The following is a 26,482-nucleotide window of genomic DNA, read 5'->3' as shown; positions in this document are numbered from 1 at the left end:
TAAGGAGAAAAAAATGATAATTACCTAAAATTCTCTCTAAAAATTAGAGATTAGGAAAGATTAGCCAATTCTCTTTAAAGTTTCAAAAGAATTATTGAATGCCAACTATTATTTCCCTTTTATGAATTGGAAAAGTTAAAAAAAAAAAAGTTGGGGGATGGTTTGCATAGGACCTTAAGCAGGGTTCTAAAGCAGTGCAGGGATAAGACTCTACCCATGACTATGTGCTGACAGTTGCTGGCTGGAGGCTGAGCATCATGATGCTTGGAAGGCTTTGAGCCTGTGATGTGTCTTACTAGGTTAGTAGGGAATCATTTCCAAAGTCATGCCTCTGTAGTTGAAGTGGAGAATAGGTAAGCTAAAATAATATTTTATATAAATTTCTGTGTAAATGAAGATACTTACTGAATTATCAAGATAATTAGGGAGTGTATTTTACTGTAGCTTCTACAACACAAGAATTATTTATTTCTTAAAAATTTGTTAAACTTAAAAAAAAAACTCTTAAACTGAATCCCTCATATGTATAGGTGCACTGTCTTAAGGATGTCATTCACACCTGAAAAGTGTCTGCATAGTTTGTGTTTCTGAGTGTGTCTACTTATCTACACATCTCTAAAATTTGTCACTTTGGGATATATTGAAAAAATCAAAAGCATTCCTTCAAAAATTCAAATCACTATTTACGAAAAGTATTTTCTCCACTGGAACTTCTAACTAAAGAAAATAAAATTAGATGAAATTTTCCTATTAGAATCAAGGTTTTGCCATTTTATAGGAGCTCAGACACTGTGCTCTTTCCTCCTCCACCACAGAAACTCAAAATGTTTAGCTGCAAAGTTTACCAGATTGAAAATGTTATAAAATACTAAGTATAACAGTCAATGCCTTAGGCAACACCTTTTGGGAATGACTTAAATCGCCAAAACGTTCATGAAAAACACTGGAATTATAATTAGTGTTAATAATGTGAGGACAACACAAAATTTGATTTTTAATTAAAAAAATAATTGACACAGACTGCTTTGAAACCTTCTTTCATAGAATTCCATTGTTGTTAAAGTTCAACCTACTTTTCAATGCTCAAATCCACTTGAAGCTTCCATGTTCTAGGTCCCTTAAACTTCAGGAAGGCAGAGTTAGGCATGTCTACTCCCTATTGTCAGTTATTATGAAAATAAAATCATTTTTTCTTTTTGTCTTAATTCAAAAAGAAAGAATTTTGGAGTGTTATACATAAATGTAACCCATTAGCCCAATCTTCTGTTTTATTTGCTTCCTTTTCATATTTTCAGAGAATTGGCAGAATTGCCTAATAACTGAGGTCACTCCAAACAAATAATAGATTTTACCACTTTATAAATCTGAAAAAATGTGTTTCTTTCTCTTAACTTTGAAAGGCTAACCCGATTGGTTAAATTGATATGATGCTATGATTTTATTCCCAATATGGGTCAATAGAAAGTAGAGATGGTTTATCATTTTAGTAAATGTGTATTAATTCCTTATGATGCCCAAATGTATGATGCACAAGTTGCAAAGAGCAAGTTAATGAGGGGACCATCAGACATGATGATCCAAAGAAGAGTCATGCATGGTACTGATTTTAATGAATTTAAATATTAAATACCCTATGTCCCTAGTACAATGCCCTCCCCAGGGTAAGCACTTCAACATGTGAGCTTTGCTTAAGTAAATGAATAAATGATCACCCAAATATTTCATAAAGAGTAGGATAGGTATTTTATATGAACTTGCAAATTAGTATGTTATTTTCCAGAGCCAAATATAAAGGACTTAAAAATATATGTAACCACTAAAGTTACATTATAAACAAATAAAAAATTCTGCTAAAAGCATTGGTAGACAATAAATATCAAGGATGTTTCCCAGAAAGTGGGAGAGAAAAAAACAAAGAATTAGAAATTAGGGAAGAAAGGACAAGAGACTTAATGAATCATTCTAAGAGGTCCATAGTCTGACTAACAGCAATTTCAGAACAGGTGATAGAGAGATGGGGGTTATCAAAAAATAATTTAAGATAATTTCCCATAACTAAAATAAATTTTACTCCAATTTGAAAGAGGCCATTCAGTACCCAGCATAATCAAGGTAAACAAATAAGCAAGCAAACATGGACAAGCTACCACAAAGCACATTACAGTAAAACTCTGTTCTTGATGTGTTAAAAGTTTTATTGTGCTATGCTTTGTGGAGACTAAGCTTCTGTTAAAAAGAGGATAAACGAGGAAAGTGGAAGAAGTGAGATCTAGGAAATAGGAGAACCAACAAAAAAGAGTGATAAAAGAAAGTCCCAGGGGCTTCCTTGGTGGCACAGTGGTTAAGAATCTGCCTGCCAATGCAGGGGTCATGAGTTCGAGCCCTGGTCTGGGAAGATCCCACATGCTGTGGAACAACTAAGCCCGTGTACTGAGCCTGTGCTCTAGAGCCCAGGAGCCACAACTACTGAGCCCACGTGCCACAACTACTGAAGACCGCATGCCTAGAGCCCGTGCTCTGCAGCAGAGAAGCCACCGCAATGAGAAGCCCGAGCACCGCAACGAGAAGTGGCCCCCACTCACGGCAACTAGAGAAAGCCTGCGCTCAGCAACGAAGACACAACACAGCCAAAAATAAATAGATAAAATAAATAAATTAAAAAAAAATCCCAGGTTTAGAGAGAAACCATTCAGTTTGGGACAAAAACATGGAGGGTTTCATGAGAGAAACATCTGAAAAAAAAACTCAGATCAATGGAATATTGGATATGATTAAGCATTTAGGAAGTTAAAATGCAATTATTAACTCCCGAAAATGAAGTCTTATATAAAGATGGCAATGCAATATTTTTTTGTTTTTTTTTTTTGCGGTACGTGGGCCTCTCACTGCCGTGGCCTCTCCCGTTGCGGAGCACAGGCTCCGAATGCACAGGCTTAGTGGCCATGGCTCACGGGCCCAGCCGCTCCGCGGCATGGGGGATCTTTCCGGGCCGGGGCACGAACCCGTATCCGCTGCAACGGCAGGCAGACTCTCAACCACTGCGCCACCAAGGAAGCTCAGCAATGCAATTTTTGTACTCTACTTGGCTCTGCAGTAAACTCACATAGGGACAAGTTGCTTAGCCTTACCAATGTAAACTCTGACTGTTAATTTAATAAAGAATGTGGTAGTGGGAGAATGGAGAAAAAAAAGAAAAGATTTACTAGATAATGTATAAAACTGACAAATCAAGAAGTATTTGTGGATGAAATTTATTTAAAAATATAAAGGAAATTATCAGAAGAAACATCTAACAGAGTAAGAAGATAGGTTGAGGGGAAGTGGGTTCAAGAATAAGGAGATGGAGTAGGGACCTACTTATTTTTGTTTAAAGCTTGTGTCTTATTTGATTTAAACAATATGTGCATTAGTTATTGTGATAATAATGAATCTAGGATGAGAAACAGCAGAGACCTAAAACATTGGTTACTAGCTCTGTTGCTGTTGTGTAGAAGGAACATGGCTAATCTATTTAATTTCTAACTACATTCTCAAATGTAGCTTATAGTCACAACAACCTCTCCCAAGCTTTGTGATGTTGGAAAATGTGTAATTAATTTTGGACTATTTCTCTTCTGGAGTATTGAAGCAGACATCAGACACTGTCACTATTAATAAGAGCATCTTTCTGAGAGGGTTGTTATGAGGATTAAATGAGTTACTGCATGTAAAGTGCTTAGAAAACTTCATAGCACATATGAAGGGATAATACAGGCTAGTTATTAGTATGAATACATAAATTAAAAGAAAATGCACATGTCTCAATGAAGTTTCTGTTTGATTTTAATCAGGAACCTATACCATTAAGAATGTAGAGTGACAGAAGAATCAATGTCATCATCAATTAACAGTTACCTGTTGAGATTCCACAATGTGAAGCAACATGGTTTGGGGGATGATATTTGTGTGCATATAGGAAAACATACTAATTTGTCCAAGATTTTTTCTTTTTATAAGAAAGCATATATTTTGTTTCTTACCAAACAGAATTATAACCAAACTTTATTTGGAGGTAGTGTTGGTTTGTAGAAGACTCCATTATCCCCATTTGAAATTACTCTGTAAGTTCTGACATTTTGTGGCTAGATTTTAATTTAAATTGACACTGATGTAATTCTGATAACTGTTCAGTTTTCATATTTTCAAATTTACATTTAGCTTTTCTCCCAATATGCTACAGTAAAAATAGGAAGCTAATCCTCAAAACAGACCTATGCAGATAGGAGGCATTATCTTATCTTTAGTATGTAGAAGTGGGGAAAAAGGATATATTTTAGATATTACCAATCAAATTTGTGGACTTCTTTGGTACTCAAAAACCATATAAAGTTAATTTCCTTTCTAATTAATAATCTGCTTTCTAAAAAGATTAAGCATGCTACTAGGATGTCATTAGCTCCCAATTATTCCCTAAATTTTTATGTATTGGTAAATTTCTCTCTACACTTTGTGTCATCGACTAAAGCTATACATGAATTCTGTGTATATTTCAGATAGTTAAATATTCTTGGAAGTATTACTTAATTTTTTCATATTTGTAAAACACCATATGTACTTCCAGAAGTCAATGAACAATGTACTCTCTGTAGAAGCTCCTTTAAAAAAATAATTGATCATTCCATATTCGACTTCTTTGGGATATCGGTCTGACCTCACAGAGTGCTGATTTGAAATACCATCTTACTTGTTGTTGCAACAAAGTCTATATACTTTGTTAAATAATCCCAATATTTATGACACAGTTAAAGAGGAAAGAGGCTACTTCTCTGTAAAAAATGTATAAGTTCACTTTAAAAACACACCACCATGCTACCTTAGAAAATGTTCTGTATTCATTGATTAGTAGGAGAGAGACTGAAATGTTTTCAAACTTTATATGACTTTATAGTATTGTATCTGAAGATGGTAAGGAGAAAAGGAATCAATTTACGTTTCTTCCCTAAACTCTATATTACTATATATTTCCTGGGCCTCTTAATGAAATCCCTTATATAATTTAGATAAGTATAGTATATGGTTTAAGCAGTAAGTACTATTAATAAAAGATTATCATTTGTTGACTAAATCATTAATAAAAAATAAATTCATGTTATGATATGTGGTCCATGGATTCTAGTTTGATGGGTTAATTTGATAGTGATGGTCTCAAATGGTTTGAGAACAGAGCAGATGTTGTAGTGACAAATTAGCTCGCAGTGGAAATTGTACTTTTTGTAGTGGTAGAAAAAGGAGAACTGGAGGTGTGTGGATGTGAATTTTAGTGAACTAGTGATCTTCTTTGGGACTGTTTCATGTTCCCCAAAATATGTTTTCCAGAATTGTATGGCTCCCTCTGAGAAGGTTATCTTCTAAATTTATGAATATTAGGAGGAGAAAGAAGAGTCCCACATTTAGCTCAATGAAATGAAACAACATGTACTGAAAAATAAACACCCAGTATACCAGTCATTATAAGTTTACTACCTCCTCCTATTAATTCATCTAATGATATGTTTAATAGCAGAAATCTGACTACTGATTAATCCGATGGAGAAAAATGAATAAGAATGAAAAATTCAAAAAATGCTACATTTAGTCTTAAATGCATTGTTATTGAGGTTCTCTTAAATCAACCCTCCAACATGATTTATGCATTGGTTATATATAATTTTCAGGAAATCCATAAAAGACAAAGAGCAAACCCTATTAGTGTATCTAAACAATGCAGTTGTTTAGACTGGGTGAGCACAAGGGAATTGAACTAAGATGCATTGGCAAATGAGGATCCCCTGAGAAAGAACACTATGTTGGATTCCTCTTTTCATAAGCACGAACTTCCTCCGTATTTATGGTATTAACAAATGACTTTTACAAGGCTTCTTCTAGCTAAGTTTCTGGAAAAGTATCATCATACCAACTCCCTCACCATCTTACCACCAATGGGCTTTGATTTGTTGGTCCTTTAATCTCAGTTCTTATGTTGAAAGATAGGGGGGGAAATGAGAATGAGTTATCTATGACTAAAATAAATATAAGTATTAAAGTTGCCTGTAAAGGTGCTATTAATTTGCATACTTATTCCAAATGTTAAAACCCTGAATTTTGTAGATGAGGAATAATATTGGAGAAAATTATTACTATGAATATAGTGAGGATGCTTCTAAAGTACCAGTTTATTATTTTATACCAAGGTGAAATGTATCTGTTGGGTTATTCTCTTTTGAACACAACCATCTGTAAGATTGTAATGAGACAGACCAGTGCTCCATTACCTCTAACCCCAGCTACTTCACCACACACACACAAACACACACACAACCTAGTTACAGCCCACAACCTGGTAAAAATCTATGAACAGTGTTAACAAGAACTAATGAAAAGAACGTGAGAAATACCTGCTATTACAACAAGACCCCTGTCACATCATTATCTGATTCAATGTGTTAAAAGTGCTGTATTTCATTCTTTTCTTTTATCTAAAGTTTTATTCAAATTGTCTCAGATGTGTAACTTATGCAACTATATTCAAAACTATGCTTACAAATTCTGCCTGAAACATTTACATATTTCCAGGCTAACCATTCTTAGACATCTGTAATATGAATTATTTCTAACATATTCAATGAGCTAAATTGCTACTTTTATGCTGACATATACATGCATCTATTTAAGAAGTGGTTTGTAGATCAGATAACAATAAGTCATGCAAACACAATCCTGAGATATAAGTTGGTAATTATGATTTACAGAACTCTTGTTAAGAGTTTGCTTTCTGTTGTTTTTAAGACTCAGGCATAACAACAAAAAGCAAAAGTACAGATAATTTTGAACCCTATTTACTTGAAGGTAGTCTTTTATTTCTTTTGATAGCAATTTAGTTAGATATTAAATCTCTAAGAAAATAAACATATTAGTGATACCAATGTTTCAGGCTCATAAGCATCTTTTTACATTAAAAATAGGCAACAAGAATGCATGCAGTTTTCATGTTACATTTCTCTTCCCCAAAGTGTTTCCTTTAGCAATATGACCTCCCACCTGAAGAATGAATAAAGTCTGGAAAATGAGGACAAGAAGTTGTCGGGATTGTTAGCTGGAAGCAGAGATGATTAGAAAGATAATTTTATACAGGTGGTTGATGATTGATGGAGGTGGCGGTATTTTAGGAGAAATGGACAGTTAGTATTTGGGAAAGAAACACTCTACCTGTATAGCCCAGCGAATTGTCATCGTTATCAGAGGTGGGGATTGGCGTCCCGTTGTCCTTTCCCCTCTCTACGTCTTCAGGGTCTGTCAGAAACAACACCAGAGCTGCTGATGGGGTCACAGTAGTAACAGTAGTTGCCATTTCGATCACAGCATGTCCAGACACAAGTAAATCCACATGTGACAGAAAAACACACAGGGACAACACACAGCACACTTCATCCTCGCCCCTCCTGCGGCACACTAAGCCATTCGAAGATCTCAGCATCATGGCTTACAGCCTCTACTTCTTCATTTCCCTAATGCTCTGCTCTGCCTGCACCTTTGCTGCACTTCAAAGCTGGTGAAGGGCTCTGACTGCCCTCTGTGAGGCCGCCAGCGCGGACTGAGGGAGCATATGGAGGAGGGAGAGGGCAGGGTGGCTGAATGCTAGCATTGCTAATTTTCTACCTTATTGTTAATCAAAGCTATTGACTGTGATCACTCCCCATCATCGCTTCATCTCCTGCCAATTACAGACTCCAGGGACCGTACCTCATATGAGGGGGCGGGGAGGGTGTGGGGAAAAATAGGGTCTTGTCAAAGAAGAGAGTGGATGATAAAAATGTCATACTTTTTTCTGAGCAACAGCAAAGAAAGCGCTGCAACATCCCATCTTTCAAAAGGCGACAATTTGTCATCTTGAAGGACTGAGATAAATTTACTAAAATGAGTGCCTTTTGTAAAAGGAGACTTAACTTTGCACATTTGGGTTTGAATATCTGAAAAGATTCCAAATTGTTTGCGATTGTATATTATAGTCATCCCGATAGGTATTTTCATTCATTCATTCTTACTTTTCTTGAATAAAAGAAATGCTTTTGTGTGTTTTCCCAATTGCACATTAATTTTCCTACGTGGAATTTGAGAGATGAGGCTAAGCACGACGGCACTCAGGTTCCAATATCCAGAAGCTGAGTTGTGGTATAAATATACACAGAAGCCCAGTGACACCACTGATTTCACGCGTGCTCACTCTATGCGTCATATCTCTGTGTGTTAGATAAATATGAGCTGAGGCTCTAGCTCCGTTGCTGATAAGCAGACACAGACGCAATAAAACCCAAGTGCGTACCTCCTAAATCGAATACCGTACAGTCATAGGTCATTCAAGTTGTGCAGGCTTTTTATCACCTTAAACAGCATCTACAGAGGATCTCTCAGTCTGAGCAGTGAAGAAGCACAGCTGTTTACTCGAGGAAGAAAGTCTGTCACTTATGAATGAGGCAGCGAGAACGCGCAGGTAATGCCTCTCCAGAAACAGCACAGGGGTCATTAATTTTGTGTCCCTGCTAGATTTTTAGCTAGGTTGACACATTTTTGTCTAAGACACCACTATTCAGGGATGATTTTGAAAATTTTAAAAAGGATGAAAAGTCCAACATGAGTGCTTTGTGGCTTTTGCACGTAGCACATTTAACTACTCCGTCCCTGTCTTTCCTCCTTTCTAATCCATGTGTCATACAATTACCTTGGTGTGGCTAAAATGAAGGGGAAAAAAGGTTCAGATCTCTGCAGACCAAAGGGGAAAAAAGGGCTCATTATCACTCTATTCATCCTTGCCTTCCCAGCAATGGCTGTTGTCCTGTTTGTCCTTAAAATCAACTCTGGGAGTGAAAGAGGAGGGAACCGGTCCACCAGCTACCCCTCCAGCCTGTTAACGTATTTGCACTAGGTCAGAGATTTAAGTCACATCAGTAAGACAGGACGGGAAATAGGCATTTTTGTGTATTTTGAGGCAGTGTTAGCACAATGTTCTGCCCCGAACGAACGAAGTAACCTTGCTCAGGCGGACTCACCAAATAAAAGAGGTTGGTGTAGAAAGATAAACAGAAGGTGCTTGTTCAAATATATTAAAGGGCTTTTAAGGGACCACTCTTGCTTACAGACTTGTTTTAAAAGATACATTGTGTTTAGGGTCAACCTTAATTGTAAAATTGTACAATTGTAAAAACGACTTAATTTGTAAAAACGACTTAAATTTGTAAAAACTACCTAATTGTAAAATTGTACAATTGTACAAGTGTACAATTGTACACTTGTACAACTGTAAAAACTACTTAATTTGTAAAAACGACTTAAATTTGTAAAAACTACTTAATTGTAAAAACTACTAATTTTTAGCAACAAATGCCCCTTTTCAAAGGAAATACTACTTTTAATTTATGATGGGATCGTTTAATGTGAATACACACATTTCTCATCACTCTGCTAAAAATACAGTAGAAAGCTATACAAACCCATGACATGAACCAAATCAGTTTGTCTGTAGAGTATCATAAGACTTTGGGGATAAGGCCTTTGTACTCCTTGTTATGAAACCTTCCCTGAGAATGAGGACATTATTACAAAAACAACAGAGACAAGGAAAGGAAGTTCACTATCATTTAAAATGAGATACCTAAATCTGTTTAAAGTAGATTTTTCACCTGTGTCTAACTTATCCTAAGTAGTTTCTAAATTTGCTTTCCTGTTTCCACTCATCACCCTTCCCGTCCCTTCCTAGGTTCAGGAAAGAACAGACTTTGCATCAATGAATCCTACCATATTCGTGCAGTACATTCTATTTACCTAGTACTGCCTTTAATTACTAATATGCTAGACCTAAAGGAAACAAAATATGCCATTTTTACTAACTTCACTCATTTTTTCTTCCCCTTCCTTTCTGTCAGAAGATAATTCTAACAGGAAATAACCACTTGACTCACTGCATGTGAGCTGTAGGAGAGAGTCCAAAAGATATTTATTTAAAGTTTTTCTTAAATAATATTGATTATGCGAGCCATGGAATAGAACATAATGAGGAAGAGATTATCTAGTGCTTACAATGTCTGAAGGAGGTCTTCTTGTGCCCCGCATCTGTATTTAGGGCTGTCCAGGCCTGAATTGAAGTAGGTATGGCTGCGATTGATAAAAGCCAACAACACTTTGAGAAATGCACTGGCACTAGGGGTGCTGAGTTCTCTGTGTCTGTTACCCCATTAGACTGTGAATTCCCAAAGATCAGGTAATCTGTTTCCTTCCCATTTGTACACCTGCAGCCTGCCACTGGACCTGCAACATTGTACAGTCTTGGACAGTTGTTTTTGTTCACTTTAAGATAATAAATGAATTAATGAACAGATGGCAACCAAGAATGTGAATCTCACTTCAGGGATAGTCTCTCAGTCGGCAACAATTTAAAAATACAAAACTTTCATTTTCTGTACCAGTATCATAGTCAGAAAAAAAAAAAAAACTTGATATAAATTAACTCAGTGCTACTCTACTCTCTATATCCCTAGTATCTGTAAAAGCATATAAAGCATGTTCAATATAAAAGGAAGTCTTGGGTCATAAAATTAGGGTCAGAAATATGTTAAATCGACACCTCCACCACAATCTTCCATCAGATCTGTAGACTCATCTGAATCTAATGGCCATTTGGCCTTCACTGCTTTTCAAAATAACCAATTCCAATTTTACAGTTAAGTCCTCTCTTTCATGTTTTTTTTTTTTTTTAAGCTGTTTTCTAGATCTAAACTCGAATTCTGATCTGTTTGGCCATACAAACCTAATGCCTCATCTACAAAGCCCGTTTCCCTCCAGTGTTCTTTATTTTTTTTAATTTTTATTATTATTATTATTTTTTTTTGCAGTATGCAGACCTTTCACTGCTGTGGCCTCTCCCGTTGAGGAGCACAGGATCCGGACGCACAGGCTCAGCGGCCATGGCTCACGGGCCCAGCCGCTCTGCGGCATGAGGGATCTTCCTGGACTGGGGCACGAACCAGTGTCCCCTGCATCGGCAGGCGGACTCTCAACCACTGCACCACCAGGGAAGCCCCCTCCAGTGCTCTTTAAATGCTGGTGTTTCATAGAACCCCAGACCTCATCGTTTTCTTGTTCAACATGCTCTCTGTAGTTGTCTTTATCAAGGCTCGTGGCTTCAACTATATTTTAGATGATGAAACTTTTTTTACTTCTTAGTTAGATGGTCAACCAATGACCAGATCTTATCTTCACTGCTTATTCAACTTCATGAGTTTTCCAAGAAACCTCACAACCTCTCTCACCAAACACTGAGATCATCATCTTCCCCTTCAATCTACTTTTCCCCTATACTCCCTATCTGTGTTAAGAAAGTCATCACTGTGCTATATTTTTAGTATTTTGCAATTCAGTGAAATGTTAATATCTGTAGTTAAAACTGAACTCTGGCTTATGGGCTTATTTTCTCTGGTAGATTTTGCTCCATACTTTATTTATTTTTTGAAGTGGATTGTATGTCAAATTTAAACCTATAATACATAAGCTTATATATATATGAACATATATAAAAATAATATGGTTATGTGTGTACATATATATTGAATACATGATCATATAATATACACATTACTTCTATAAGATGTATTATATATGAGTGTGTCTTCTTATAACAGTCTTCCACAGATTTAATATGAGCAACAACAATGATAAAAAGGAATAAAGACCAATAGTTTCCTTTACAATGGAAATTATGTCTTTCAGAAAACTTTACCCTTAAATATAATAATGTATTAAAGGTGATATGACTTTCTTTAAAGGTAAATTAACTGATAAATTTGAAATTTGTTATTTTGTGTAACAATACCTTTGCTGAGATATCCCCAACATCTAAGCCAAAGTATAATGGAAACTTCAAATTAGAAAAATCATTATATAGCAACCTCTGACAAAATAAGTCATTCAGAAAAGCATCATCAGTGGATACTAAATCCATTAGGTGAAAAGTGGTATGGGACAGCATATACAGGCCCAATGTATGACCCCAGAGATAACCTGCTAACTGCACAGGGGAAAATTTATTTTTATAATGGATAGATTTGGCAATCACCGCTTGAACTCAGTAATCAAACTTAGTATCACCAATGGCTGGTAACTAAAAGTGGGAAGACAATTGTGTGATAAAACATACCGTAGCACCTATGAAGCATTCAGGCTACCAGTGTTTGCCCTGAATTCAATCAACACTTAAGACCCAACTTAAAATCTACAGAAAACAAAATATATCCTTAGGGTATACGTGTGGAATAACTAAGGGGTGAATTATCTAACTTACTTTCAAGTCATTCAGAAAAGTATATTAAGAACATTAAAGCAAATAAGGCATAATGTTAACAATTACTATCTATTATGAAAAACATTCCAAAAAGTTTAAACGATGGTGGATGAAGACTGAGTGGTCTAAAGTTTTCTCTATAATGTGCAGCAGAAATTCATACCATGAAGTTTCTCTTTCACTGGTGATATGAGTAAAACAGCTAATATTTTTTTAGCACAAAGACTCATATTTGTACTACTATTCAACCCATATTTCTCTAACTTGTTCATTATTCGATGGTAGCCAGTGTTATTTTGTGGAAATGCAGAAGCCTAAGAGAAAAGTCTATTGTTTAAATTGTTTCATTTATTAAAAATTTTTTTTAATTGAGTGTGAAATTCATAGCTCGGAACATTAGAGTTTTCATTTTTATCCTTCATTTCTGTCATATTCAGTTATGTAAATATATGTTAAAAATAATATCTTCTCCCTTTGGTCCTACTGTAAAGTGTCAAGCTGGTTTCTTTATAGATTTGCATTATCACTGTGCAGGTTTTTGGCATTAATTGACATTTTGAAGATGACCATTAATAAAAGATTAAGGAAAAGCAAATGAATGTAAACTACTATCAATATGAGAATTGTATTCTACAATTGGATCAATTCTCATTGATTCTTTCCTACTAATCAAGAGGAATGCCAGGAATGGGTACTTTAAATGGAATACTGAGAACATTTAATTAGAAAGCCAGGCAATGGATTACAAAATTAAGTATGAAAAGTATGCTTGTGAAGCTTTAAATTTGTGTCACAATTCTACAAGATCAAGTTAAACCCAAGCTGCTTTAATCATGTATGGTTAAAATAATTATGGAAGCTACATTATCATTTTCTCCATTCTTTTGAACTGAGAATAAGAGGAGAAATAAGAGTTATGCTTTTAAGAAGTATCTACTTAAAAAAAATCAGGGAATGAAGCAAATAAAAAAAATTCATTCACAATGAAGACTGAATGACTTTTCCAGAAGCTTATACATTATAGAATATTAACTATAATATGTATCAAGTTCCAAAATTGTGCTACCAAATATTGAATGAAACTATTTTAAAGCAGCAATATGGTAACAGAGAGAAAACAATGTGTTATAACCACTTCCAATTTTGCTATTATAAGGAAAATCAACGTTGCTTCTTTAAATTTCTTTCAAAGATAAAAGGACCATGATTATAATGATCCATGTGGATAATGATTTAATGATTGATTGTTAGAAAATGTGTCGAGATAAAATAAGTTAAAATGTTAAAATTGATGTGAAATATGTATTCAAATAAAATTTTTAGTGAATGGATGGTTCTTCCTAAATTTGAAGACTTTATCCTCCAATACCGTTGAGAAGAAAAAAAAAAATCAGTGGTTTGGTATTTGACTAAAGTAAAATAATCTCCATGATAAACTAGGTTATTGTAACTGTGACCTAGGATGCTGGGGTTGTACTAAATGAAAAAGATTTTATACAATGATCTCAAATTAAATTCTAGTGCTTTTTCTCATTTTCTGGTTTAGGCGATTAGACAACTGAATTAATCATATATGAAGAAACAGAAGCAAAAACTGTTCAAGTAATATTTATACAATGCTTTAGTTTAATATGAACCACATCACTTTATATGTATGTATATTTTCTCACGTAATTTTTACAGCTCTATCAAGATCATAGTCATCATCATGATCATGATCCATATCATCGTTGTTCCCATTTTAGAGATGCTGAAACTAAAGCTCAGAGAATTCCTTTAGCCTCTGTCATGCAACTAGTAAATAGTGAATTCGGAATTTGATTCCAAATGATTTCTGACTCCAAAGCACCACCTCTTTTCACTATACCCTATTTTACTATACTCTCTTTACTCACCAATCTAATTCTAGGAACTGGAAGGAATTACAATAATATATAGGCAATGGGACACCATGTTAGTGATTCTTTTCCAGTCGCTGAACAATAAGATTGGGTAATTTCACAAATCTATTTCTGAGCTCCATTAAACATTTCACAGGGTTTCTTCACTGTCTTCTTCTATAGACAAGATAAAATAGTTTATAAGGTAGTTGGTTGTGTTTCAGCTAGAAATGCACAGTAAAATATTACTAAAATAGGATTTATTATTAAAATAAGGCTTTGCCACATATTGTTAAATATATAGATTTGGAGATTGAACTACTGACTAAATAAAATCAAGATAAATTCAGATTCCCTGTTTTTGACAACTACATTTTTTTTTTGTTACTCTTCAACAACAAAGATTTATGTTTTGGTATAAGTTTAAGAGCACTTAAAACAGGGTCATGACTTACCCTTAGGATGCCTAGCCCTAGCACAGTGCTAAGAGCAGAGTAGATAATCAATACATTTTTGCTGAATGATTGGATGAAACACTGAGGAATAGTTTTGCTAGAGTCAAGAGTTTAAGATGGACGTAACTTTTCTCAATGAATGAATATCAATTATTTCCTTATTTTGGACTTTGTTATGCACTTATATGGCTAAAATTATAATCACTAGAAATCTAATTCAAAACTGCATTATGATAAATTACTGTTGCTCATAGAATAATATCTTTCTCCCTTCCCCACTCCCCATGTCAATATATACTCTAGGAAATAGAATATTGTTAAATTAAATCAGATGAGTGTTTTACTGGTGAAAGTTGTCCTTCTTTCATGTTAAAAAAGGGTGATTTACAAATATCCACCTATGTTGAAGTGGATATAAAGGAAAGTATAATAAATAATGATAATTCCCCAAACCAAAAGAAGTTGTAATATAATTTGAACAAACGGAATGCATTTTTCTGAGAGGCTGGTCTTGAAACTGAAGTAATATAATACAAATTTGGAATTTGCCAATGCTGTATTCTGTTTCTGAATTTGAAAAAATATTACAGGTCTGGAAAAAAATGGAAAAATAACTACATGAAAAGTCTCAAGTACAGTTTTGTTTGAGCTAATTTGGGGTATATCCCATTACACCAGGCCAATGAAATCTGATTAAGTAATAGAGACTTAACCTATCTTTGAGCAAAAATATAAAAAAACAAAGATATATACTTCCTTATATATCTCTATCTATCTATACAAATTCTATTAACATAAAATATACTACTGAATGTTAGGAAGGTAAATGCATTAATGGATAAGCCTGCAACTCAGAAGAATACAAATGTCACCAGAAGATGCTTTTAACTCATTTAAATTCAACTTAATTTGAAAAAACAAGATAAAGTGCCTTCTGTATGGAAATCATTCTATTGAAGGAGAAATGCTCATAATTTTAAAACCATTTGTTTCCAGATCTCTTCTAGTGGAAACACTGACAAACAGAGTTCTTAAAGTAATTGGGAAAATTATGCTTCATCATTACAACATGTGTTTTTTCTTCGATGCCTGGATGTTTGGTCTAAGAAAGTTATGGAGGTTTTCATGGAAATAATAAATGATGACTATTTCTTTATATAATGAGAAACTAAGCCAATTGTCCAGTTGAATTCTGCCTATATTCAAAATGCTCAAATCAAATTCTCAATTATGTCTGATGTGACAGATACCTTGGTGGGTCGGAATTTAATCTGCAGAGATTTGCTCCCTTGAACTTTATCTGTGAGAGTTAATTTCTGGTCCATTTTACTAGTATTTCTGCCTCTCTCCATCTGTTGACTTTTTTGTTATTCTCTCCACCCACTTTGCCCTGGTATTCAAGGGCTTTTCTTTTATTGTGCTTAGCATCTGCTACTGTTCCACTCCCTTCCAGTCAAAGCATACGGTAACTTCAACACAGGCTAATTAAGTGGTGCTTGAAGTTAGTTAACAGGTGGTGGCCCCAGCTGCCCTAGTTGTATGAACAGACACATCTTGCATTTTAAGGGCAGAAATGGCACAGTAGTAATACGTGCATTAATGGAGTACTCCTTACATAGCATTAAAATGATGTTGGGGACCAAGAAGAAATAGAATCACTCCTCTTTTGTAGGGGGAGAAATCTGGTTTTGGGGGATGGTGATAACATTTGAGATCTGAATAAAAACTCAGATCTCTTTATCTTTTTAACCAATGCTCTTTTCTCATCACAGAATGGGTAAATTTATTACCATTTCCTTCAAGTGTGTTGATAAAGCATGTTTCAAATCACTGCTGCTAGTTATCATGTTGAATGATATTTAAGTAACATCCACATGGTTTGTTAAATTCAGTCAAAATATCAACTAATTTACTTAGCATTTTGGAATCACTACAAATAAGTATGTATGATTGTTTATTTAGATATTCAATACAGAGTAATATTTAGGAGCCACCAGCTAACACTCCGACCTTGGACAAGTTATTTTATCTTTTCATATTTTGGTCTCAGTTTCTTCATCTACAAAATGTGAAATAATAGTATCGATTTCACAGGGGTGTTATGAGGACTAAATAAGCAAATATGTGTAAAGATCTTACTATAGTCCCAGACACCTAATAAGAAGTCAGTAAATGTTAGCTATTATTATAGTTCATCTAAATTCAAAATCAGTGTTAAAGGGATCATTTAATAGTTCTTAATGGAAAAAAAATCCTACATACTTGCCTCCTGAAGTGAGAAAGACACGTTCTATTTCTGTTTTAATGTGACAAGGTTGAATTTACGTAAGAGAAGAAGGTGAACAGGGCATCAATTAAAATTCAACAGAAAAATGGATTTTGAAAATTTTATTTTTGTCTAACCATGTTACATCATGTCTTCTCATTGCATTTCTTCAGCATCTATTCACAGAAAATTCCCCATTAAATCATTCAGGAAGTTTACACATAGGCAGCATTTCATCCAAATGGTAGACCTTTGAACTGCACACTTTTTTTTTTTTTTTTAGTTCGCCTAATTGCTTGTTTGCTTTGTGCTGACAAGGATGAATTCACTCAATTTTATTTCTTGAGGAAAAAACCCAACACTTGAAACTGAAATTACCCTACAGACTTCCTCACTCTTAAGGCAACCTTTTTTGTTTTTTGTTTTCCTTGCCCACTGCTGTTTCAACTCCTGCCCTTCTTTGGCTGACTCCTGAAGAGGGATAGAAATTGCTGGTGCCTTGGAAGGAGGTGGGGAAAGTCTGAAACATCTGCAACTTGGGCCCGAGATCACGTGATAAATGCCAGTTCCTCCCCAGCCCTCCCCCGCCCCCCAAGGGTCCTACCAGTAGTGACTCTCATCCATCTGCAACAATTATGGGCATCTCTGAGGCAGCATTCACTCAGCTGCTAAAGGGACAAATTTCCTCCATAGTCTCTTCATTGTCTGCTTTTTCTAACCACAGTCACGGTTTTATGCTCTTCATTCTAATTGTGCTTTTCATGATTGGGGTCACTTTATGCCTTCAGCTTCCCCAAAGGTCACAGAGATTAGCTGTGTCCAATTGAGGACCAGAGGGAGCCATGGCAGCTTACTTCCATTCATCCCCCTCCATTGATTTCCCCTCAATGTGAGAGTGGAAACGGTGGTTACCTCTTGTCCTTTTCTCACTTTTGCTATTTTCCTTGCAGCCCTCCCTCACTTCTCCTTGGAGCAGGTGGTTTGTAGCCATCACTGTGACACTAGAGGTTTCACTGAAGCAAATGCACACTGAAAGCAGGGAAGGTACATTGGGCACTGGCTGATCAAATCAGCTTGCACTTGATTCTTCCCGTATTGTTTCAGTTTACTTAGCTCACAGTCATTCAACATTGACATTTGAAAAAAGTCAAGCTGCATTTTAAAACAGCATTCCCTTATTTGCTATGTGTCACTGAGTGTAATCAACTACGTACATATAATATATAATCTATTGATGATAATTATAAATGCTATAATAACATACGCACTGTGTGTTTTTTCTCTCTTTTACTTTGTTGATTCTGACTTACCTTTGTGGGTTTTTCTGTGCACCGCCATTCTAGTGTTCAGAGCATGCTGGTTTGCATTTGTGTTTTTTAATGGGAAACTCTGCTAGCCTTTGTTCTCACAAGTACTTTTATAGTGAGATTATATGTTTCACTTACTAGTGTTGTTCCAAAAGAGACATTCTTATTGTAAATTAATGGAAATTCTTGAAACCGAAGACAATAAAAGTAACTATTTTTAAGGAATGTGTATATGTGTATGCCTGCAGAGGGACTAAGGGTCCTGAACAATAAACACCCAAATAACCCCAAGTACCTTAAAAGACATTAAGCCATTTATGTCATTATTCATATTCAAGTGATAGTGGGGACAGTTTATTACGTAAAAATATTTTCTGGGCATCAGTGCTCTTGGCTCATGAAGAAGTCCATTCATAACTAATGGTCAACAGTTTAAAACATGGTAGGAGGTAGTCCTCAGGAGATTTTCCTTCTTACTAGGAGTCAAAGGACTAGTAACTTTCTAGTTAGTGAGATTATCTGCTTGGCTCATAAGAAAGATGAAACTTTGCTGCACATCCACATTCAAATTTGAAAATGTTGCATCAATTAATTTCCATCTTCTGCAGTCCCTGTTTTATAATTCATCATACATTTATTTGTACATGTGGAAATATGCTGATTTGTAGATTCAGTGCCCTCTGCCATATTGCCTCATTTAAACTTTTCAAGCTTCATTCTTAAAATTTTCCATAAATATTTAGAGTGGAGACAGCCTAAGGGAGTAGCAAATGTAGGATTTTTGTTTCCAGTGATGCAGCTTCACGTGGATACTTTTTGTCAGCACATGTATGGGAAATGGATGGAAAGCTTAATATAGAAACAAATATTTTTTTGACTGGGCTTTTGTGACCATTTTTTAATAGAGGTGAGAATTTTTAAGGAAACACATTTTCCTGCAAAATGGGAAAGGGAACTGAAGTACATATATAGGGAATAAAAATCTGCTGAGTTTTACATATTGCCAGAATTCTGGTAACTACACATGAATATTATGGTGAAATATTGTAGAACTTATAAATACTTTAACTCTTGCTGGTGGAGAAAGGGAAAAATAACTAGAGAAAAATCTCTGTAATCTTTAATCTGCAATATTTGGCAGTTGAAAATGTCCTAAGGCTTTAACATAAACCTTAAAACCATAATAGAGGGAGTCAGAAATGGCCCTAAGATTAGCAATTTATATTTAACAAACTAATAGCCAGACTTGCATTAGTAGTAAATAAATGAAAATAAATAAAAAATCTAAGAATATGTACCTTTATTTTTAGATTTTTTTGGGGGGATAAGACTAAACTATTTATTAATGTTAATGTTAAAATTTTATTTTTGGAATGTGTATTTCATACTTAAATATGATTATAAAAATTATCTGACAGCATAATACCTGGTAACCAAACTTTCCAGTAAATATAAATCTTCCATTGGTTATAAATTACTTATTTATAATTTTGTAGTTCCCTGGGGGGAAAAAAAAAAGTCTTTTATTGTACGTAATTCTTCCAAAGAGAAATAGGTATAAAGCATCATAGTGAATGAGAAAACACACACAGTGGAAAATGTGCCAAAGCAGTTACACAGTGTAAGTAATTGATCATTATAAAAATGATAACAGCATCCTGTATGCCACAATTAGAGAATTAAGATATTAATGCCAACCTTTTCATCAATCACATGTGTACTTAATTTACCAGGCCATTAACAGTTACATTATATATTCTTCTTTAAAAAATATTATATTCAGAGGCCATGAAGTCATAACAAAAGTCATCCTGAATCCCACTATAAGAACTTAAAACTCTACTGCCTTTGCTGGTAAAGTCTGAGAAGCTTGGAAATTCTAAGTTTGTGTTCAATAGGTATTCTGAAATTCAGCCATTTATTTTGAGATAGCTGTATGTTGTTTTAAGAAATAGTGTAGGGGGCTTCCCTGGTGGCGCAGTGGTTGAGAGTCCGCCTGCCAATGCAGGGGACATGGGTTCGTGCCCCGGTCTGGGAATATCCCACATGCCACGGAGCGGCTAGGCCCATGAGCCATGGCCGCTGAGCCTGCACGTCCGGAGCCTGTGCTCCGCAATGGAAGAGGCCACAACAGTGAGAGGCCCACGTACCACAAAAAAAAAAAAAAAGAAAAAAAAAAAAAAGAAATAGTGTAGGAAAATCGCTTATACCTCTTACCTAGTTTCCCCTAGTGGTAACATCTTGCAAATGCCACGGACAGGATGTTAGCAATGATTTAAGCAAGATAAAAGGCATTTCCATCACAGCAAGGGTCCTTCATGGTGCACTTTCATAGCCACACCCACTTTCTTCCCACTCACCCCCTCCTTATCCTCTGGCAATCACTAATCTATTCTCCTATCTATAATTTTATCATTTTGAGAATGTTCTATAAATGAAATCATACAGTATGTAACTTTTTGAGAATAAATGTTTTTCAATAAGCATAATTCTCTAAAGGTTCAATCCAGGTTGATGCTTCTATCAAGAGTTTATTCCTTTTAATTGTCATGCAGTATTCCACAGTATGGCTATATAATAGTTTAACCATTGACCAATTGAGATATATCTTGGTTGTTTCCAGTTTTTGTCTATTATGAATAAAGCTGCTATAAACATTTGTGTACAGGTTTTAGTGTAAACATAAGTTTTCATTTCTCTGGGTAAAATGCCCAGAAGTTCAATTGCTGGGGCATACGGTAATTGATATTCAGTTTTTTTAAGAAATTGCCAAACTGCTTTCCACACTAGCTGTTCAATCAGCTGATCAGTTTTAAAAGGCATACATGTATTCACATGGGAGAAATGTCCCTGTGGCATTAAAGTTAAACCTTTGAGAGCTCTTTCCTTTCCTCCCTTCCCTCCTCACTTGTCCCCTCCCTATCACTTCTCTCTCCTCCTTTTCCCTTCCTTCCCTTCTAATTTTTTTTTTTTTTTTTTTTTTTTTTGCGGTACACGGGCCTCTCACTGTTGTGGCCTCTCCCATTGTGGAGCACAAGCTCCGGACGCGCAGGCTCAGCGGCCATGGCTCACGGGCCCAGGCGGTCTACGGCATGCGGGATCTTCCCAGACCGGGGCACAAACCCGTGTCCCCTGCATCGGCAGGCGGACTCTCAACAACTGCACCACCAGGGAAGCCACCCTTCTAGTTTTTATTTCCTTCCTTCTTCCTTCCCTTCCTTCCTCCCTCCTTCCCTCCCTCCCTTCTTTTTCTCATTTCTTCCTTCTTATGTATGTATGGAATTATGATAGAAGGAATGATTATGTGAACCTAATCTGAGAACAAGAAAGATAGATAGTATTACAGCTTCATAGGCTCTTTAAAAGCATTGAAACTTAGTTTTATTAGTTTTACAGGCTTTTTCACATTTAATAATATCTTATTCTTTTTATATTAAAATAAAAATACATAATTGATATCAAGGACCTAGAAAACGCAGAATAATCTTTTTGGTAACCTTTCTCTAGTGATTGTGACAAGCTAAAAGCCAAAACTAATAGTCACTTAAGTATAAAGAAATCACAAGACAGAAATTTATGTTGTCATTGTGAATAGCAATCTACTCTCTAAGAGAAAAAATTAATATCTTATGTTATTATTCAGTTCAGAATAAAGCATGTTTGGGATCATTAAATCCAACCAAAAGATTTGTATTCTAGGCTAGTGTATAACTGTAAAAAAAAAGCCTGAACAAAATAAATATATAAATTTATGATCTACAAAAGGCTTGTAGTTTTTGTACATCCTAGGCATTTTCACATACTATAAAAATGATGTTATTATATCAACTTACTAAAAATGATCAAGTTGGTTTAGTTTGTCTTTGTGAAACTATAACAACCAGTTGTTGATATTTAAAAAATCAATTGTTAAAGGATATAGGAAAAGTTACATTGCCAGGGGAGTAATAATAATCTCAGGCACTTCACTATAAAAGCAAATATAAGAGCAATAGATAACAGATGAAAATAGATAAAAAATCATTTGTAATCTCAAACTTTTCTACTTGTGGAATCAATTAGAGTTGAAGGAAGATTCCTGATTCTAGAAATATATTCCAGAAATATATATATATATAAAATATATTTAATCCCATAAGAACTGTATTATCTTAATTTTTTAAATATGAAAAATAATGAATGTAGAATTACATACTAAAACTAGTCCTTTGAAATGAATATATCTACCATACTTGAAAAATCTTGTTATAAGATTTTACAACAAACCTATGTCAATTAATAAATGGATTGTCAAGCTACTACCATAAAAGATGATGTAAGAAAAAAAAATATTGCCCAACTGACCTGATCAATTTCTGTGAAAGAGATTGAAAGAATATTGATGGGGGTCAGACAGTGGATTGTCCTGAATTTAAACTACAACCTTTTATTCGATAAACTCTGACAGCTTGGGAGATAAAGTTCAGGTCACACTGACATTATTGCCTTAACAGTGGAATAAAGCACAGTAAAATGAAATGAAATAAAATAAAAAAAATAATAAAATGATCACCCTTATGGTGTTCTGTGAATGAAATGGACAATGACTGAGGTAAAGATATGTGAATAATTCTATTATAGATGATGGAATTAAAGATCATTTAATTGGTAAGAAATCATATTGGGTGTGTTTTGCTCAACTTCTTAAACCTTTCAGAATACTTCAAATGGAAACATTCATATTAAAGATAAAGTAAGAACAAAAAAGCTAGTTAGATAAATTGCCTCAGAAATTTTCATAGAATATTTCTATATATAAAATAGTACACATTTATTACAAATACAGTACAAATCCAAAGGCAATACTTTCACAGAGCTTGGAATTGTCCCCAACCCCACTTCTAAGGCCCAACTGCCATCAGTTACTTTTCAAGAGTGACCTGAGAAAGGATGTTTAGGGCATCAGGGTAGATCCTAGAGGAAAAAAGAAAGATAGAGAAGAATAAACCACTGAAACTTTAAGAAAAGGAAATGGTCCATTAAAAAAAAAGCCCATTAATACTATGAACTACATTGATTTCTTGTCATTTTTGTAAACCTAACTGCAGAAAAAAGTCTTTATTATTATATATTTGTAGAGCTAAATATAGCATGTCAGATATAGGAATACAGTATATGCATTTATAACCTGAAGAATGCAGATATCTTATCAGCAGAAAATATGATTATAAGATTAAGTTTTCATTTTTTGTTTGCTATTCAGGCTTATACAAAATTAAATGTATGCTACTTTATAGAACTACAATAAAAATTGGAAACACAAGAAAAAACATGTAGAGTACTGGAAGAAATAAAGAAGGATTTTGGAAGAAATAGATACAAATACCCAGTATCAAGTATCTAAAAACATTAACTTAGATCTTAGTGCATTCTGACTATTTAAGGGGAGACAAAGGAATGAGGAGGCCTAGAATTCAGGAATAAGACAGACAGCTCCAGGCAGAAAAAATAGTGAATATATTTTTTTAGTAATCACTTTAGTTACATATTGACATGGTATAATAGATATTTCTAAAATGTAGAAATTGGTTTTGAAAAGAAATGAAAATAAATGTTTACATAACCATGAAAAACAACATAAAAGAACTCTTGATTAAAACTAGATAGCTGCATAGTAGAAATATTCTGAATTTACTTTTCAAATTGCAAGTAAAACTAACACTGGATATTTGGGTTTAAGTTCTAATTACTTCGTTTTTAGTGACAGTATCTCTATACCACCCATCAGATACAAACATAAATTGAACACAGTTGACAGATAAAAACTAATTTTATTCTATCTTGAATTCCCAGTTATGCCTGCTTGAGAGATATACTTTGCCAATCAAAATTCAGAAGATACTTTCTGTTTGGTAAAACCAAGATGTGTTGCCTGTGAAACTGTTTATGTTTATGTTATATTCATTAAAAAGAAATGTAAACTGAGTAGGGGAGTTTTCTTTTCAGAAAATGAATCCTTTTCCAGAGATCAAAGTGGCTGAAGATAAAGTATCCAATAATATATTTAGGCGATGTTCATGAGGCAGCTATATTCCATACACAGATGTTGTCTCAGGTTGAAATTACTTGCTTAGAATTTGAGTTAAATAATCCCATACTTCAAATGACTTTAGGAAATTGGATGTTAGGGAGACCAGCCAGCACCATTCAATTAAGTGGTCCTTGAACAGAAAAGTGCTTTCCTTTGAATGGGGGAAGAAAAAGAGTTTGATCACATTTAAGCTAATCTATCATTTATCATACCCAGTGGGTAAGATAGTTAATGACTATATTGATTTTTTTTTGTGCTTAGTTTTATACCCAACATTTAACCAATATGAAACTGTATGTGGGATTTGTTTTCCATTTGTTATTGATGCTCTTAAATTATCTTTATTTATCTCTGTATGCACTGATTTCAAAAGTGAATTTCAAAAGGGCTTTAAGTAGTATCATTTTCTTAAACTGTATTCTAATTTTCAGATCTTTTTTTTTAAGCTTTGGATATTTTTCACGTCTATAGTTATCTTCAGAGCTCCCTTCACTTTTACTAGGAAGAAAAAAAAGCTTTGAAACTTTGCCAACAATGTTGGTCACAAACCTTTCAGAAATAACTTTTCTGGTTTTTCTTTCTCTTTCCTCATCTGCCTCTGTCATATCCTCATTGTTCATTTATGTGGGTCACTGTAATTATTCTTTGATTTCTATATTTTCTTTGAGGATTATATGGACCATTTCTAGAAAGCTGTCTTTACAAAAAGACAAAGAAAGGAATGGAAACATAATAGATATGCAGAAACTGCAAATGTGGTTAAATAGCATCACAAAGGTGAAGAAGATTCACTGTTATACCAAATAGCTATTTAAAAATTAAAAGAAAAAAAGCAGCAACTAGATATAAGCAGGGCAAAGTCTGAAGTAGCATGACATGAGAAGAAGAAAACAAAACAAAATGACTTAGGCATTATATGAGAAATAGGCAAAGCTGGTTCCTCCCTCCCATGTCTTATACCATTGCTAGCATTCAGTTCACTTATATATAAGAATACAAAAGCAGTATATGTATATATACATATGAATATATAATCTAATACATTGTTGCTATTACCATTTTAATAGACTGTTATTTGTTAGATCAATTAAGAATAAGAAAAATAAAGTTTTTATTTTATTTTTACTTATTTCTTCTCCAGTGCTCTTACTTTCTTTATATAGATCAGAGTTTCTGACATATATAATTTTCCTTCTCTCTGAAGAACTTCTTTTAATATTTCTTGCAAGGCAGATCTACTGGCAACAAATGTCTTCAACTTTTGTTTGTCTAAGAAAATCTTTATTATTTCTCTTTCATTTTTGAAAAATAATTTTTTAGAGTATAGAATTCTAGGGATTTTTTTGTTGTTGTTCCTTTCAACACTTTAAATATTTCACTCCACTGTCTTCTTGCCTGCATGGTTCCTGAGAGAAATCAGGTGTAATTCTTATTTTTGCTCCTCTGTCGGTAAGGTATTTTTTTCCTTTGTCTTCTTTCAAGATTTTTTCTTTATCTTTGATTTTGTGTAATCTGAATATAATATGCTTAGGAGTAGTTTTTTTTTTTTTTTTTTGCATTTATTCTGCTTGGTGTTTTCTGACATTCCTGGATCTGTGGTTTGATGTCTGACATTAATATGGAGAGGTTTTTGCTCATTATTGCTTTATATATTGTTTCTTGCTTTATCTCTTTCTTCTCCTTCTGGTATTCCCATTATGCTTATGTTATACCTTTTGTAATTGTCCTGCAGTTCTTAGATGTTTTGTTCTTTTTTGTCTTTACTCATTTTTCTCTTTGTTTTTTCAGTTTTAGAAGTTTATGTTGTCATATGCTCAAGCCGAGAGATTCTTTCCTCAGCCATATCCAGTATATTGATAAACCCATCAAAAGCATTCTTCATTCTGTTAACAGTGTTTTTGGTCTCTAGCATTTCTTTCTGATGCTTAGAATTTGCATCTCTCTGTTTACATTACCCATCTGTTCTTGAAAGCTGTCTACTAGGTTGGCACCTAATGTAACCTTACTTACATCTTTCTGTTCTTTCTATTTTTTTTCTTTTTTAAGTATTTTCATAATCTGAACTTGCCTTGTATATTTATTTTGAATACATATTGAGTGTTGTTTCACTCCATTGGATCATAAGCTTCATGAGAACATAGCTTGTATATCTCATCTT

The 26,482-nt window shown here is 34.3% G+C and overlaps 1 protein-coding gene across 1 annotated transcript in view; it reads right to left on the bottom strand.

Moving 5' to 3' along the window:
• The window catches only part of ROBO1 (roundabout guidance receptor 1), a gene marked incomplete at its 5' end in the record, with an annotated part of 793,256 nt that overhangs the window by 504,079 nt on the left and 262,695 nt on the right, over positions 1–26,482 (bottom strand). Inside the window, one exon of the mRNA XM_079704144.1 lies at positions 7,225–7,308. Within this exon, the coding sequence (XP_079560270.1) occupies positions 7,225–7,308 (84 nt within the window). The remainder of the gene's footprint in view (positions 1–7,224; positions 7,309–26,482) is intronic.

This window comes from Hyperoodon ampullatus (assembly GCF_949752795.1).
Source record: "Hyperoodon ampullatus genome assembly, chromosome: 5".
NCBI classification, from domain to species: Eukaryota; Metazoa; Chordata; class Mammalia; order Artiodactyla; family Ziphiidae; genus Hyperoodon; species Hyperoodon ampullatus.
The sequence above is the reverse complement of the archived record's forward strand: the minus strand, read 5'-3'. Positions and strand labels throughout refer to the sequence as shown.